Source organism: Scophthalmus maximus, chromosome 1, assembly GCF_022379125.1.
Source record: "Scophthalmus maximus strain ysfricsl-2021 chromosome 1, ASM2237912v1, whole genome shotgun sequence".
NCBI classification, from domain to species: domain Eukaryota; kingdom Metazoa; phylum Chordata; class Actinopteri; order Pleuronectiformes; family Scophthalmidae; genus Scophthalmus; species Scophthalmus maximus.
Genome location: NC_061515.1, coordinates 2,226,612 through 2,239,316, shown reverse-complemented (window position 1 = coordinate 2,239,316; position 12,705 = coordinate 2,226,612). Strand labels below are relative to the sequence as shown.

At 46.2% G+C, this 12,705-nt stretch overlaps 1 protein-coding gene across 13 annotated transcripts in view; it reads left to right on the top strand.

Annotated features, from left to right (window-relative positions):
* Positions 1–12,705, top strand: part of LOC118301643 (vacuolar protein sorting-associated protein 13B-like) — a 299,542-nt gene that overhangs the window by 112,853 nt on the left and 173,984 nt on the right. For 12 of the 13 annotated variants that reach the window (XR_004790359.2, XM_035627305.2, XM_047331582.1 and 9 more), the window contains 2 exons: positions 8,270–8,373; positions 10,899–11,031. Coding sequence is in view for 12 of the 13 variants with exons in the window: in XM_035627305.2 (XP_035483198.2) it covers positions 8,270–8,373; positions 10,899–11,031 (237 nt within the window). In the remaining variant the exon portion in view is untranslated. Of the gene's footprint in view, positions 1–8,269; positions 8,374–10,898; positions 11,032–11,298; positions 11,457–12,705 lie in introns of those variants that run through there. The other variant, XM_035627311.2, reaches the window with a different exon arrangement.

The following is a 12,705-nucleotide window of genomic DNA, read 5'->3' as shown; positions in this document are numbered from 1 at the left end:
GCGAAGAGAGGCAGCACTATGGCTTTCCTGAGCCCCTCCAAGAAAAGCCTCCTCTTGTATGTCCTCTTCGGATTCCAGCCTTGATTCACTTCCATCACACAACACTACAAAATCACTGTCGGCTTGACACGAATAAGATGACGAACAATAAGATGACGATGTTCGTCATAAGATGACGAACATCGTGCGGTCATTCTTTGACGTGAACGTGTGCCAGCCAGTTACCTGCAACAGTCAATCAATAAAATACTGACTGCACGCAAGTGATATTTCATGTCTGACATAATAATGTGAAGCATTACGTCTGGTGAAATATTGCCGTGGTCAGTTTTTCCGTAGCAGCTCTTGGCCAAGGGCAAATGAAGTAAAGAAATTATCACATGTGGTGATGTGCCTCTGGAAACCCGCTGTCATGTCCAGGACCACACTCTTGGCCTGGTTCTCTTCTGGAGCTCCACCAGCAGGTTTGCTAGTATACGGCTGCGTGTTCCAGGCGTTGTGACCTTTCAAAAGGGACCAGACATTCATCTACCTTACAGTCCGGACTGGGATTGCATATGGCAGGCACTCCACCCACATGACCCAAACCTCTCGGCTCGCAGCAAGCATGGCGTGTTGACGGTGGACATAGTCGGGTATCTCTATTGTCAAAACATACAAAATGTCTGCAAATGGCATAGCATGGAAACGAAGAAATACCCGACCCGGCTCTGCTTGCCTTGAACTAGAGGTGGATTCGATTTCTGGATGTGTAAACACCAGACGGAATCATCACATCATCACCAGACCCATAAAGTCTGTTTGGTCAACCCACAGGTGGTTCCTGGGAAATGCAGGAAGGCAAGTGGGTTCTGTGTATGTGTGTGTGCACTTGTATGAGGGTCTGGGGATGGAAGTCGGTCCAGTTGGATTATTGAGTATGTTCCTGAACTCAATTTTATACACCTTATTATTAATTGCAGCCTCACCCATTTCATAATTTTATTACCACAAATGGACAGAGTTTATATAAACCCCCCAAAATGGAACAAAAATGGTCCAAAGTTATTTAATTTTATTATTTGATTAATTTAATTTTGTGTGGAGGATATCATTAAACCTTATGCAATCGGATAAGGTATATGAAGTGCAGCTTTTATTTCATAACTACTTCACAGCGATGTAGTGAGAGTACGAAAATGGGCAAATGTCACGTGAACTTAAAATCTTCACCGTTTGCAACAAGCCTTTTTCTATTTCATACAATGTAATTCACATAACATGACTTGGACGGAGCCCCGGCCAATGACAGACATTAAATTGCTCGACTCTCCTTCCAGTCATGACAAACTGAGAGAACTCAGCCTGAACTGTGCAGAAAGCCCATGAGTCAGCTGAATGATAGCAGTGATAAGGAGTTTTCAAGGTAACCGTGCAAAACTCAAACTGCCTGTGGGAAAGCAGCAGCGGCAGCAGAAGCAGGAGTCTGTTTATTTTAATGAGCTCAGAAGTGTCTCTCCTGTTCCCCTTACATTACATTGGGGCCCATTTAAAGTTCACACAGTGCACACTGTATGTCCATGATGGATGTGGACAATGATACATTATTGCAATCAGGACCAGGTCTGTTTTGTCTGTCATTAGGAAGGCGAGCTATCTTGCTGACAAGGGCCAGTTCACATTTGGTCGTGACTTTAGGCATTTCTACTCGCGATGTGATTCGAAGGGAGCGAGCCAGAGCGAGAGTGTGTTTCTATGGGCATGCAAGAGAAATGGTGTCGGGAGAAAGAGGATAGGGGGAGAGATAACAGCTGGAGTCGTCCAAATCCGAAGCCTGCTTGGGTTTCAGTAGGGGCACAGGCAGCGTTTGTGCAGTATCTGCTTGTCTTTTCAACACCACGCGAGTTGATGTGGATTTATGAAGGTTGGGAATCAGCTACAAGGGATAATATGTGGCTCTTATCAACATCTGGAGCTCCACAGAGCTGCTTCAAATCCCTGATCTGGCCTGACTACTGGTTTACAGTACATACGAGGGATGTGCATTTTCCCATGGTCAAGTATTTGACCTGTGGTCTGCTTTATGCAATCTTACGATATTTATGAAGTATTTGTTCCAACTGTGCAAAGACAGAATCACATTATGGACAAAAAAAGGGGTTGGCCTTTATCGTGCAGTGGCACTTGTTCAAGTGATGTCAAGAATTGGAAGGAAGGGGTCTCTGGGAACGGAGATGGAGCTCTCTGTGAATAAGACACAGCCCTGTGCATCCCTTGTGTTTGCACAATACATACATGTTCACTCACCAAGCACTTTATTCGTAAAATCTGTACACCTGCCTATTCATTGAATTATCCAATCAGCAGCAGTGTGATGATGCATGAAATCCTGCAGATTCAGATCTGGAGCTTCAGTTAATGTTCACATCGGAATTGGAAATGTGATCTCAGTGACTTTAACTATGGTTTGATAGTTAAAAACGGCTGATCTCCTGTCATATCTCCATGCACAACAGTCTCTAGAGGTTTGACTCTTTATAATAGTACAAAACCCCCAAAAAATAAACAGCCATTGAGCTGTAGTTCTGTGGATGGAAACACCCCGTTGAAGAGAGCGGTCAGAGGAGCATGTCCAGGCTGGTCGGAGCTGGTAGAAAGTCGTACAGTAACTCAGATAATCACAATGTACAACACGTTGAATGTATGAACACTAGGAGTCTACGAGAAATCTGAGGCTGCAGTGGACACAGGTTCACCAACAGTGGACAGCTGGTAAAATATAGACTGGTCTGATGAACCTGAGTTTCTGCTGAAATTTAAGAATTTGGCATCGACGACATGTAATATAGACCCCAACCTGCCTTTTGTCAACAGTCCAGGCTGCTGGTGGTGAGGTAATGGTGCGGGGGATGTTTTCTTGACACGCTTTTGGCCTATTAATACCAACCAGTCATTGTTTGAACGCCACAGTATTATTGCCGACCGTGTTCGTCCCTCTACGGCCACAGTCGACCATTCCAGCACGAAAAAATGCTCCCATGTCACAAACTGGTTTCACGAACATGACGGTGAGTTCAGTGAACTTCAGTGGCCTCCCCATAGTCACCAGATCCGAATCCAACAGAACACCTTCGGGACATGGGAGAACAGGATGTTGGCAGCGCGAACGTGCAGCTGATAAATTTGCAGCAATTATGTGAGGCAATCATGTCAACATGGAGCAGAATCTCGAAGAAATGTCTTCCAACATCTTGTGGAATCCACGTCAAGAAGAACTTAGAGTGTTCTGAGAGAGAAGGGAGGCCCCCTCCCCACCTCCACTGTTAGTACGGTGCGCCAGAGAAAGTGCTCAGTGAGTGTACATCCAGTTCTGAATTATGTCGGGGATGTAGTGTACATTGGCCTTTCAAACATTCATTTAATGCAGACACTTGCACGGTAGAACTGCTTATCCAGACTTGCGTGTACATGATATCCTCTTCACAGGCCTTTGCATGTATGGAAACTCACTGTAGTCATCCCATAAATCAAACAGGTCCATGGCCAAATTCTGAGGCCGACTCACTTATCATGTAGATTAGGAAAATGACTTCAACAATACTTTCTCATCATCCACTATTTTATATGTTCCGTCTGTTTAGGGACTGTATTTCAGTCTGCTCTGCACTTTTGTTTCTCTGTCTGTGATTCTGTCTTGTGCTTCTGTCACTCCGTCTTTATCTGTCTGCATTTCACGTACTCCTCACCTGGCTGAATCACTGTCCGGCTTTCTTCCTGTGTGTTACTGTAACTGTACCCACAGCCACAGTCAACCGGTCTATGCTGTCAAGCCGCAGGCCACCGCAGTTGAGCCATGTTGCCGTACACGCTTGCGTCCTCTTAAAACCACACACACACACGTATGCACACAGACACACATGTGAACCGACTTCCATGTGCGGAGAGTTGAATTGGCCCGGAGTGAGAGCAGGCTTTCCGTAGGCCTGCGCCTGTTTCCAGTCAAACCTGCCTGTGTCCTTCCTGAGCCCCGGGGCTCCTGTGTTGCGCCGTGTGGCCCCCAGGCTGCTGGGTTGCCACAAGGCGGGGGGGGGGCGACGGTAGTGCAGCGAGCGTTGTGTGTTTTGAGAGAAACAAGGTGTGTGTGTGTGTGTGTGTGTGTGTGAGAGAATCAGTGTCTGCTCACTGTCATATACACAAATGGATACAAATAGAAACACTTCCTTATGTGCATGAAGACGTGTACACACTTCCAACACACACACACACACACACAGGAGGAGGAGGATACATACAGTATACCTACCCACACACAGCTGAATCCTTTTTCAGTGGTGTCATCAGCTCTGTCTCTCTCTCTCACTCACTCACACACACACACACACACCAGTAGAACACCTGTCGGGCTGCATGGCTCGCTCCAGGACACCTTTGAGTCATGAGCTCATCGGAAAAGCAATTAAAGGCAGCGTAGGCCCCGCACGCTGGCGTAATGTTTTGTTTTGCTACTTGGCTTCGAAATTAACCAAACCTGTCAGAAGTCATCTGGCTGACGCGGGGCTGGGCTATATTTATTTATTTTCTGTTGGAGAAGCTGGACGCAGGGTCCCAGCACTGCCTGGCGTCCAACAATGAAGTGATTCTGCGGGGGCGATTAGCTGGCCAGGACAGGAATCCCCCCCCCCCCCCCCCCCCCCCCCCCCCCCCCCCCCCCCCCCCCACCCCTCTGTCTATCTGGGGGGTGGATGGTGAGCACCCCCCACCTCTCTCTCTGCCTGTCTGTTATTCTGACGGTGGGGTCACGGCCCTGTCGTCGAGAGGTCGCGCCCTCTGTAACCCCAATCAGGGCCTTGGTCTCGACTTTGGGACTTGATTTTGAACTTGCGCTGACCTCACCACTCCCAGTTTATTGAATTTCATGCTCGCAGTGACGGAACAAAAGCAGATTTTGCATTTTCGAAAAAATGTCAAAGTATAAACCATGTAACCTGATTTGAAGAAAAAAGACAATGTGAAGATAGAGAGGTGTGTGGGGCGGATAGATAATGGAGGCTGTTGACCCACAGAAGCAGAGAGACGGGGCTTTGAGGTTAGATGCCTCCTCTCAGTCTGGTCTAATGCTCGCCTGTAGCCTGAGGACAGATGTCAGACAGCCCATGCCCTCTTTATACTCATACCTCCACTGCAGAGAATAAAAACACCTTTGACATTAATAGGTCCACTCTGGGTGAGTCAGGGTAAGTGTGTCTTCACAGATGCCCTGCACATACATTCTGCGGTTGTGTGTATTTACAGAGTCTAGGTCTTTAGAGTCGTTTCTTTTAAGGAATCATTAAGGAAGTTAGAAAAACACCTTTGTTATCATTGTCATCACTTTGTGTAATTACCCGTATGCCGTCCTGTTGGAGCAGAGAAAAACACCAGTCAACCTGCAGCCGAGGTCGCCCTCCGAGCATGCCCGGCGCCCCGCGGTGCCGCGTGCTTCAAAGGGAGGTGTCAGTCGTGTGCAGTTGTGTCAACACGGTGATGAAACCAGAACACACGGTGTGGCTGGTGAAGCCTTGGTCTTCAAAGCCTCTGGAGCTGGGTCAACACATATTTTGTTTCTGTGTCACTGTCAAGCGGGCAAAGAGAGCGAAGAAAGGCTGTTTGCTCTGTTAATCTCAAAGGGGAGAGCTTCTTGAGTGGTGTTGTGATGTGTCCACATGGTCTCGGCTGTCGGCGGCGGGAGCCAGACGGACGTGACACGCGCGAGCCGCGATGAGATGACAACTGCTCCGCACGCCACAGGCGACAACTGCTGATACGCTGCCAGTTACTTTACTTCCTTATTTAAAGACCCCCTCCAGTCACGTTTCAAAGTATATAAAAATAATCGTTTTCCCCCAAAAAAGTTTCAAAGAAACCCTCTGAAATGTGTCTGGAAACCATCCACCTCTCTCTCCCTCATTGAGAGACTATGAATATTCATGATATGCAAATAGCACAGGCCCCGCCCACCACAGCTGCTCGCGCTAGGTTGACCGGTAGAAGAATGTGCGCAACAAGTAGCTAGCAGCGACATGGTGAAATTCAGCCATAAAACTTTCACCAACTGCTAATGCTAACGCTAACTGTCTTTAATTTTGTGTTTTATATCTGGGATTACTATACTGATTTTGGCAGTTCATCTTATATATTAAAACAATATATCATCATAAGATAAAAGGTGAAGTTTGGTTCTTTTTTTGGTCCCCGCCAAAGTGACCACGTTCTGTTTTCTTTGTAACTGTTCCACATACAGTTTGAAAAAGCTGGGGGCAGTTTACATGTATGCAATTAAACTTTTTATATATTTCTATTTGCCCATTAATCTCTGTAATAACCGTTAGATAAACAATCCATCCGCTAAGTTGTATGATTTATTGCCGCATGACTCACTTCTGCAGAATGCGGCTCGTCGCGCTCTGGTGCATCCCATAGACCACAGTTCAGGGTCAATTTATTGAACACATCTTCACTACATCTTCTTCACTCAGCCCCGTTCCCAGACGTTTGGGCCCAATGCTGCTCATGCTGTTCTGGGCCGTGATGAAACCACTCGAAGTTGGGCCCCGGCACTGCAGCCACAGCCACAGCCAAAGCCGAAGCCTATTAAGCAGCCGCATTGTGGTACGAGAGTTCAAGCCACAGGGCTGAGGTTATGATTCCTCGTCGGGAGGAACGGCAGAGAGGTGGATGCAGCCCGAGCACGAGGCCGTTGTCGGGGTAGACGGGGGACGTTCGTAGGGGTAGACGGATAGGGAAGTAGTGAAGAGACAGAAGAATGGAAGTGACAGAAAGTAAAACAAAGTAGAGAGATAAATGAAGCAGTAGACGAAGAACGGTGAGTCAGTTTGACTTGATCCGATGAGAAAGTTTCCCCCTCAGAAAGAATTCTGTAGCATTACTAAACCACGGCTGAGGATTAGAGTTCACCTGGTGAATAATGATCTGACACAGGTACCTACTGTAGATGCACGTGCACTTCAGACTCACACACACACACACACACACACACACACACACATACTTGACAGTATACTTACTGACAGACACATTTGTCATCGCTCATGCTTTCAGTCATACATATTTACAGCAAACACGCACACACACACACGCCCACAGGCCACAAATCATCGAACATTGTAAAAGTGGAGCAAATTGGAGCTGTTTTATTTGCATTGTTCACAGGGAATAATGGTGCAGCGAGTTATTCCTGCCAAGCTGGAGAGCTTGTGTAACACAAATATGTGTGTGTGTGTGTGTGTGTGTCTCTCTCTATATAAATGTGCTTCAGGAGAGAATTTATAATTGTGCTTTGTCCATGCTTTAGAGACACTTAAATTTTAGGCACGGCAACAAGCAATCAGGCTTTGTCGGAGGTGAACTGCACACAGACATTTAAGACATTTGCACGTCCACATTTAGGCACGCAGACACACACACACACGCTCGCACACACAGACACACACACACACACACACACACACACACACACACACACACACACACACACACACACACACTTACTCAGCTTTGCCTCGGGGCCTGAAACAGAAGAAAGGGTTCTTGTCCAAAGCTCCATTAAACTGCCGAAAGTCCTTCTAGAGCTGAAACATCCTCCTATCGTCATGCTGGGACATTCCACGGCACGCCAAAGACCCCACTCTAATCCTGCCGGCATGGGAATCATTATTGATAGGATCCTAATGCATTACCTCAGGGCCCTCTTATTGTTGGTGAAGATTATTATTTAAGAGTAAACCAAAACCCAAAGAAAGTCTAGAGTTTCACAGAAATTTATCAAAAGAAAATGTTATTCTTGGCTTATGGTGCGATACCACTTTGAACAGAGCAATTGGAAACGAGCGGTGCTCCTTGCCGCTGCTCTCCAACGAGCAGACCTGATACCCACCAGCAGGTCATTAGGACACAGTGTACACTGTGCAGCCGTGCAAGGGCCGACACTCGATCTGACCAGATTTGTCCCCATACGTCTTTTGCAGTCATTGCTCATTACCGTACATAGATGTGAGTGATCCGTGTACTGGATATATGTCCTTCTTACACTGCAGAGATAATTGCAGCCGGAGCATCGGAACATATTTTGTGAGTTCACGTAGTTTCCACTTCAGTCAGTAGTTCTGTGCATCATCTTCCTGTGGAGTTGTGTTAATCAAATAGTTGTTTGTGAACAGTAACAGTCCAGAAGACCGGCTCATTGATCATGACTGATGATATGTTTTTCCCTTTGTGTGTTTGTCTTGTCCAGGTGCAGTTCTTCTGGTCAGTGTCCAGGGCATCGCCGTCAACATGGATCCCGTGTTGTGCACATGGCTGCTGTATCAACCTCACAGAGGCAGCAGCAGGCAGCAGGTATGTGATCCTCTCGTGTTCTCAGACAGGATGTGTCAGCTTCTCTTCTTTCTATTAATAACGTACTTGCAGAATAATCTACTGCTACGTTCATTCTAAGTTTCTCTCTTCATTAAGAGCCTGAAAAAAATGTAAATGTCTGTAATTCTGCCTCCCTCCCTCCCTTGCTCTCTCTTTCCCAGCTACCTTTTTCCATGTGCTTCTGCTCCCTGTCTTCCATCCAGTCTCTCTCTATTTATTTGACAGGGGTCATGGTGATGGTTATGGACATTGAAAGCTCTGTGCCCACACTACACACACTCTCCATCACACATACGCACGCTGCAGACATGCTCAGTCTGATTGCCTTGGATATAGTACAGGTTCACCCCATAAAGTCACATAAATATATATATATATATATATATATATATAGTACATGAAAGTATCATATTGTAATACTTATTTATTGTTTTCTTTTTTCAAGATGTTGCTCTGTTTCATGGCTCCTGCAGTTTGGAAGGGCTGTCGGCGTGTGTGTGTGTGTGTGTGTGTGTGTGTGTGTGTGTGTGTGTGTGTGTGTGTGTGTGTGTGTGTGTGTGTGTGTGTGTGTGTGTGTGTGTGTGTGTGTGTGTGTGTGTGTGTGTGTGTGTGTGTGTGTGTGTGTGTGTGAGAGAGAGAGAGTTAATTGCACCAACTCCTCACTCCGGAGGTTATTGCAGTATGGGGTTTAACACATGTTATGAGTTGGACAGCAGCCAGTGTGAAGGATACACAGCATGGGTGTGTGTGTGTGTGTGTGTGTGTGTGTGTGTGTGTGTGTGTGTGTGTGTGTGTGTGTGTGTGTGTGTGTGTGTGTGTGTGTGTGTGTGTGTGTGTGTGTGTGTGTGTGTGTGTGTGTGTGTGTGTGTGTGTGTGTGTGTGCATGCGCTGCAGCAAACATGTGGGCGTGTGTGCCTGTGTTCATGGGTTTGTTTCTGTAAGGCCATGTACCTCAGCCGCCTGTCAAGGCCTCCTCAAGGCCTGGCTGCTGGGACAAGGCTCTCAGCTGAAGGCCATTCAACAGACGGCGTGAAGGACAGCGGGGAGGGTTAGACGTTGACTGGTTACAGTCGGGATGGCAGGAAATGATGAGAACGCAGGAATTAAAGGAAGGGGACATTCAGAGGGATGGAGAAGCGGATGTATGTGGAACAATGCGGAGGTGCGGAGATGGAGGAAAGAGAAGTAGGAAAAGTCGATTGGAGGAAGAGAAGGCAAACGAAAGAAAAGCAAAGTAATACACGAACCAAGAGGACATGAGGGTATGATAGACAGAGAACAGATATGGAAAGAGGTGAGAAGGAACACACGAAAGGGACGAATCAAACACCAGGGAATGGAACAGAGAGGAGATAACAGAAAGTACAAGACAGTGAAGATGATGTGAGGAGAAAGGACAGATATTTGTGATAGTCACTGGTTAAGCCTCCTCTTAGTCTTGGGTGTTTAAAGGTGGTCAAGCACATCACATCAAGTGTTCAAACTGAAACTGTTTTCAACCATTTGACATTTTCTTGCAAACAATGAACCATCACAGTGGTCATATGGATTGTGTAAATACTATTTCGGGGATGTTTGAACAATATAAATCAGTATTTTAAGGGGCTTTCACCCAAACGTGTATTTGTTGTTGAAACCTCCAGTATTTTATTGCATGTTATGGGTCTATTTGGCAGTGTGTGGATTTTGGGCACCTTACCCACCGGCCTACAGTGTTTTTATTCAGCCTATGTTAAATTTGCAAGAACCTTGGAAGAATTTGGCGTCGTACCTCAGTCGGTAGCTTCAAATACTAATGTAATTAGGGGGCCCATTTTTAATCTTACCACAACCAGCATTTGGGTCCTGACCCAGTCATTGAAAAACAACTGCATCAGTGTATGTGCATGTGTGTGTAGTGTGTGTGTGTGTGTGTGTGTGTGTGTGTGTGTTTGGCCTGCAGCCTTGTGCAGCTGCACCATAGCCTACTGGTGCTGCTGGCTGATGCTAATGGGGTTTCCTTATTTCAGACCAATTCTCCAGTCTCTTGTCTTTCAGCCACCTCTCTCGGTGTGTGTGTGTGTGTGTGTGCGTGTGCGAGTGCATGCGTGCGTGCATGCATGCATCTGGCCTGCCAGCAGCATGGGAGACTGCTCAAAAAAACAGGGAGCTGTCACTAGTCCTTGTTGGTCTTGGATGCCTCAGTTGTGTTCCACTGCATTTTTTCTCTTTCTCCCTCTGCCTCCCCTTCTGTCTTGCACTGCGTTATGCGTTACCTCGTGTTTCCTGATTAACCCAAAAAAGTTGACTGACGCTTTCTCTGGGTCATGGCCTTATTAACAGAACAGTGTGAGCACAACAAGGGGACAGTTTAAATAAATCATGCTGCTGAAAACATGCTTCTTCTTTTTTTTTTTTGAAGGACTGAATAAATGCACAGTTCATGGAAATGCATTCAAATGACTACATATTTCTTTTCCCATATGAGCTCATGGGTGCTCAGTTGCGCTGTGATCTCATTTCAGAATCCGGGTCCAGTTTCTTTGGCCAAGAGGAGAGAGGATGAGGTGTCAGTCGGGAGCACGCCATTGGCCAAACAGCCCTCCAATCAGGCCTCTGACTACGCCAGCAGCCCGGTCAAGACCAAGACAGTCACAGGTAGGTTTGTGCAATGTCACCGTGATAATGAAGATGTGACGTTGCACATCATCATCTTATTCATATACAGATGAAAAACTGCACTGACATTTATTTGTAATAACTGCCACTGTTTAAAAGATATGGTCTTTCAGTAGTGGAGTGACAGCAATTTACTGTATTTAACCTCGTTTCTACGCAATGATGCTGTGTTATGTTGTTACGTAACACATGGAAGCTTGGACAGCACATATCCAGGCATGTCCTCCCCCTGGTTTTCCTCCTCAGGTAGTATCACTGTGGCTCCGCGGGCTCTGGATGCCCAGAATCAGTGAGCGACTTGGCTGTGCCGCGTGGAGCCGTTGTCAGTGCCAGCTTTCCACTTTCTGGAACCACCCCACACCCCCCTGTTCAGAATAAACATCAGTCAGTCCACGCGTGTTCAAATCTGAAGAGTACACTTTTTTTATTACGTATATTACTAATTATTATAGAGGCGGACAAGTTTATACATGTACATACGACATGCTACAGATGGCACGGGTCATGTGGCATCGCTAACTTTAGATCCTTTGCAGGATTTTTCCAAATCGATGCTGCTAAGTAGGAAACTCTGAACTCTTCCCATGGAGATTGACAAACTGGAGAAACAAGAGGAGGAATAGAGGCTGTGAAGGATGTGAATGCTTGCTTTCGTGTCAGGAACTCACCATGAAGCACACCAACAACATCTATAATCTTTAAGGTTCAAGCTGGAAGGTTATGGTTGATGGAAGCACGACGGGTCAGAACTGCATTTTCACACAATTAGTCAAGTGTACAAATTGAGTCCAAAAGCCCTCGTAATGGTATTTTCATTAGTGTGAGGAATCTGTTTAGCGGACCTCGGGGATATTGTACAAGCACACACACACACACACACACACACACACACACACACACACACACACACACACACACACTCGTAGACTCCTACCTGGGAGGACGGTGGGAGCAGTCACTGTTTTCGGAGCTGTCCATGACACAACACAGAACCTTACTGTACTGTACAAATGGTTTTCAGTGAATACTCACATGGTTATTTATAAACCCTAATAGCCCACCTCTCTCACACTCGTGCAGCTCTATAGAGATGTAATTAATGTCATCCAGCAGAGCGTCTTGGCGTGCTCCATTTCGCTGAGTTAGTTACACAGTTTGAAATATGAATAAATAAATTCGGTCTCTGTTGTTTGAGCTCACAGTGTTTTCGGCTCCAGGTTCCTCAGAACACTTAAACGGTTCAACGTTCTCTGCCAAAGCGTTGCAGTGACAAGTCAGGGGGAAATAAGCAAGTGGCTGTCTTATTTTTCCCCTCTTTTGTAAAGTTCCTGGGAAATGTGTTCCCAACAGGAGTGATAATTCCCTGTTTTGGGTGAAGTCATCCCGTAGCTGTAAATAACATTGTATGTGTATGACGTTTCCTCATGTCAAGTGTTCTGATAGGAAAAATGCTCCTTTGACATTTCACAGTCTAAAAAAATGCCATTAGAGTTCTTTCCCTGCTTTAAAAGCTCGCAGCTGAAAGGTCACGCCGCCTTTTTCCTCTTTGGTTTTCCCACCGTTCCTCATTTCATCCAGTACGCACTAATGGCTTTTCCATATCGCAGCACATTTGCCTGCACACATCTCTATATTCTCCCTTTAGATGTTGTC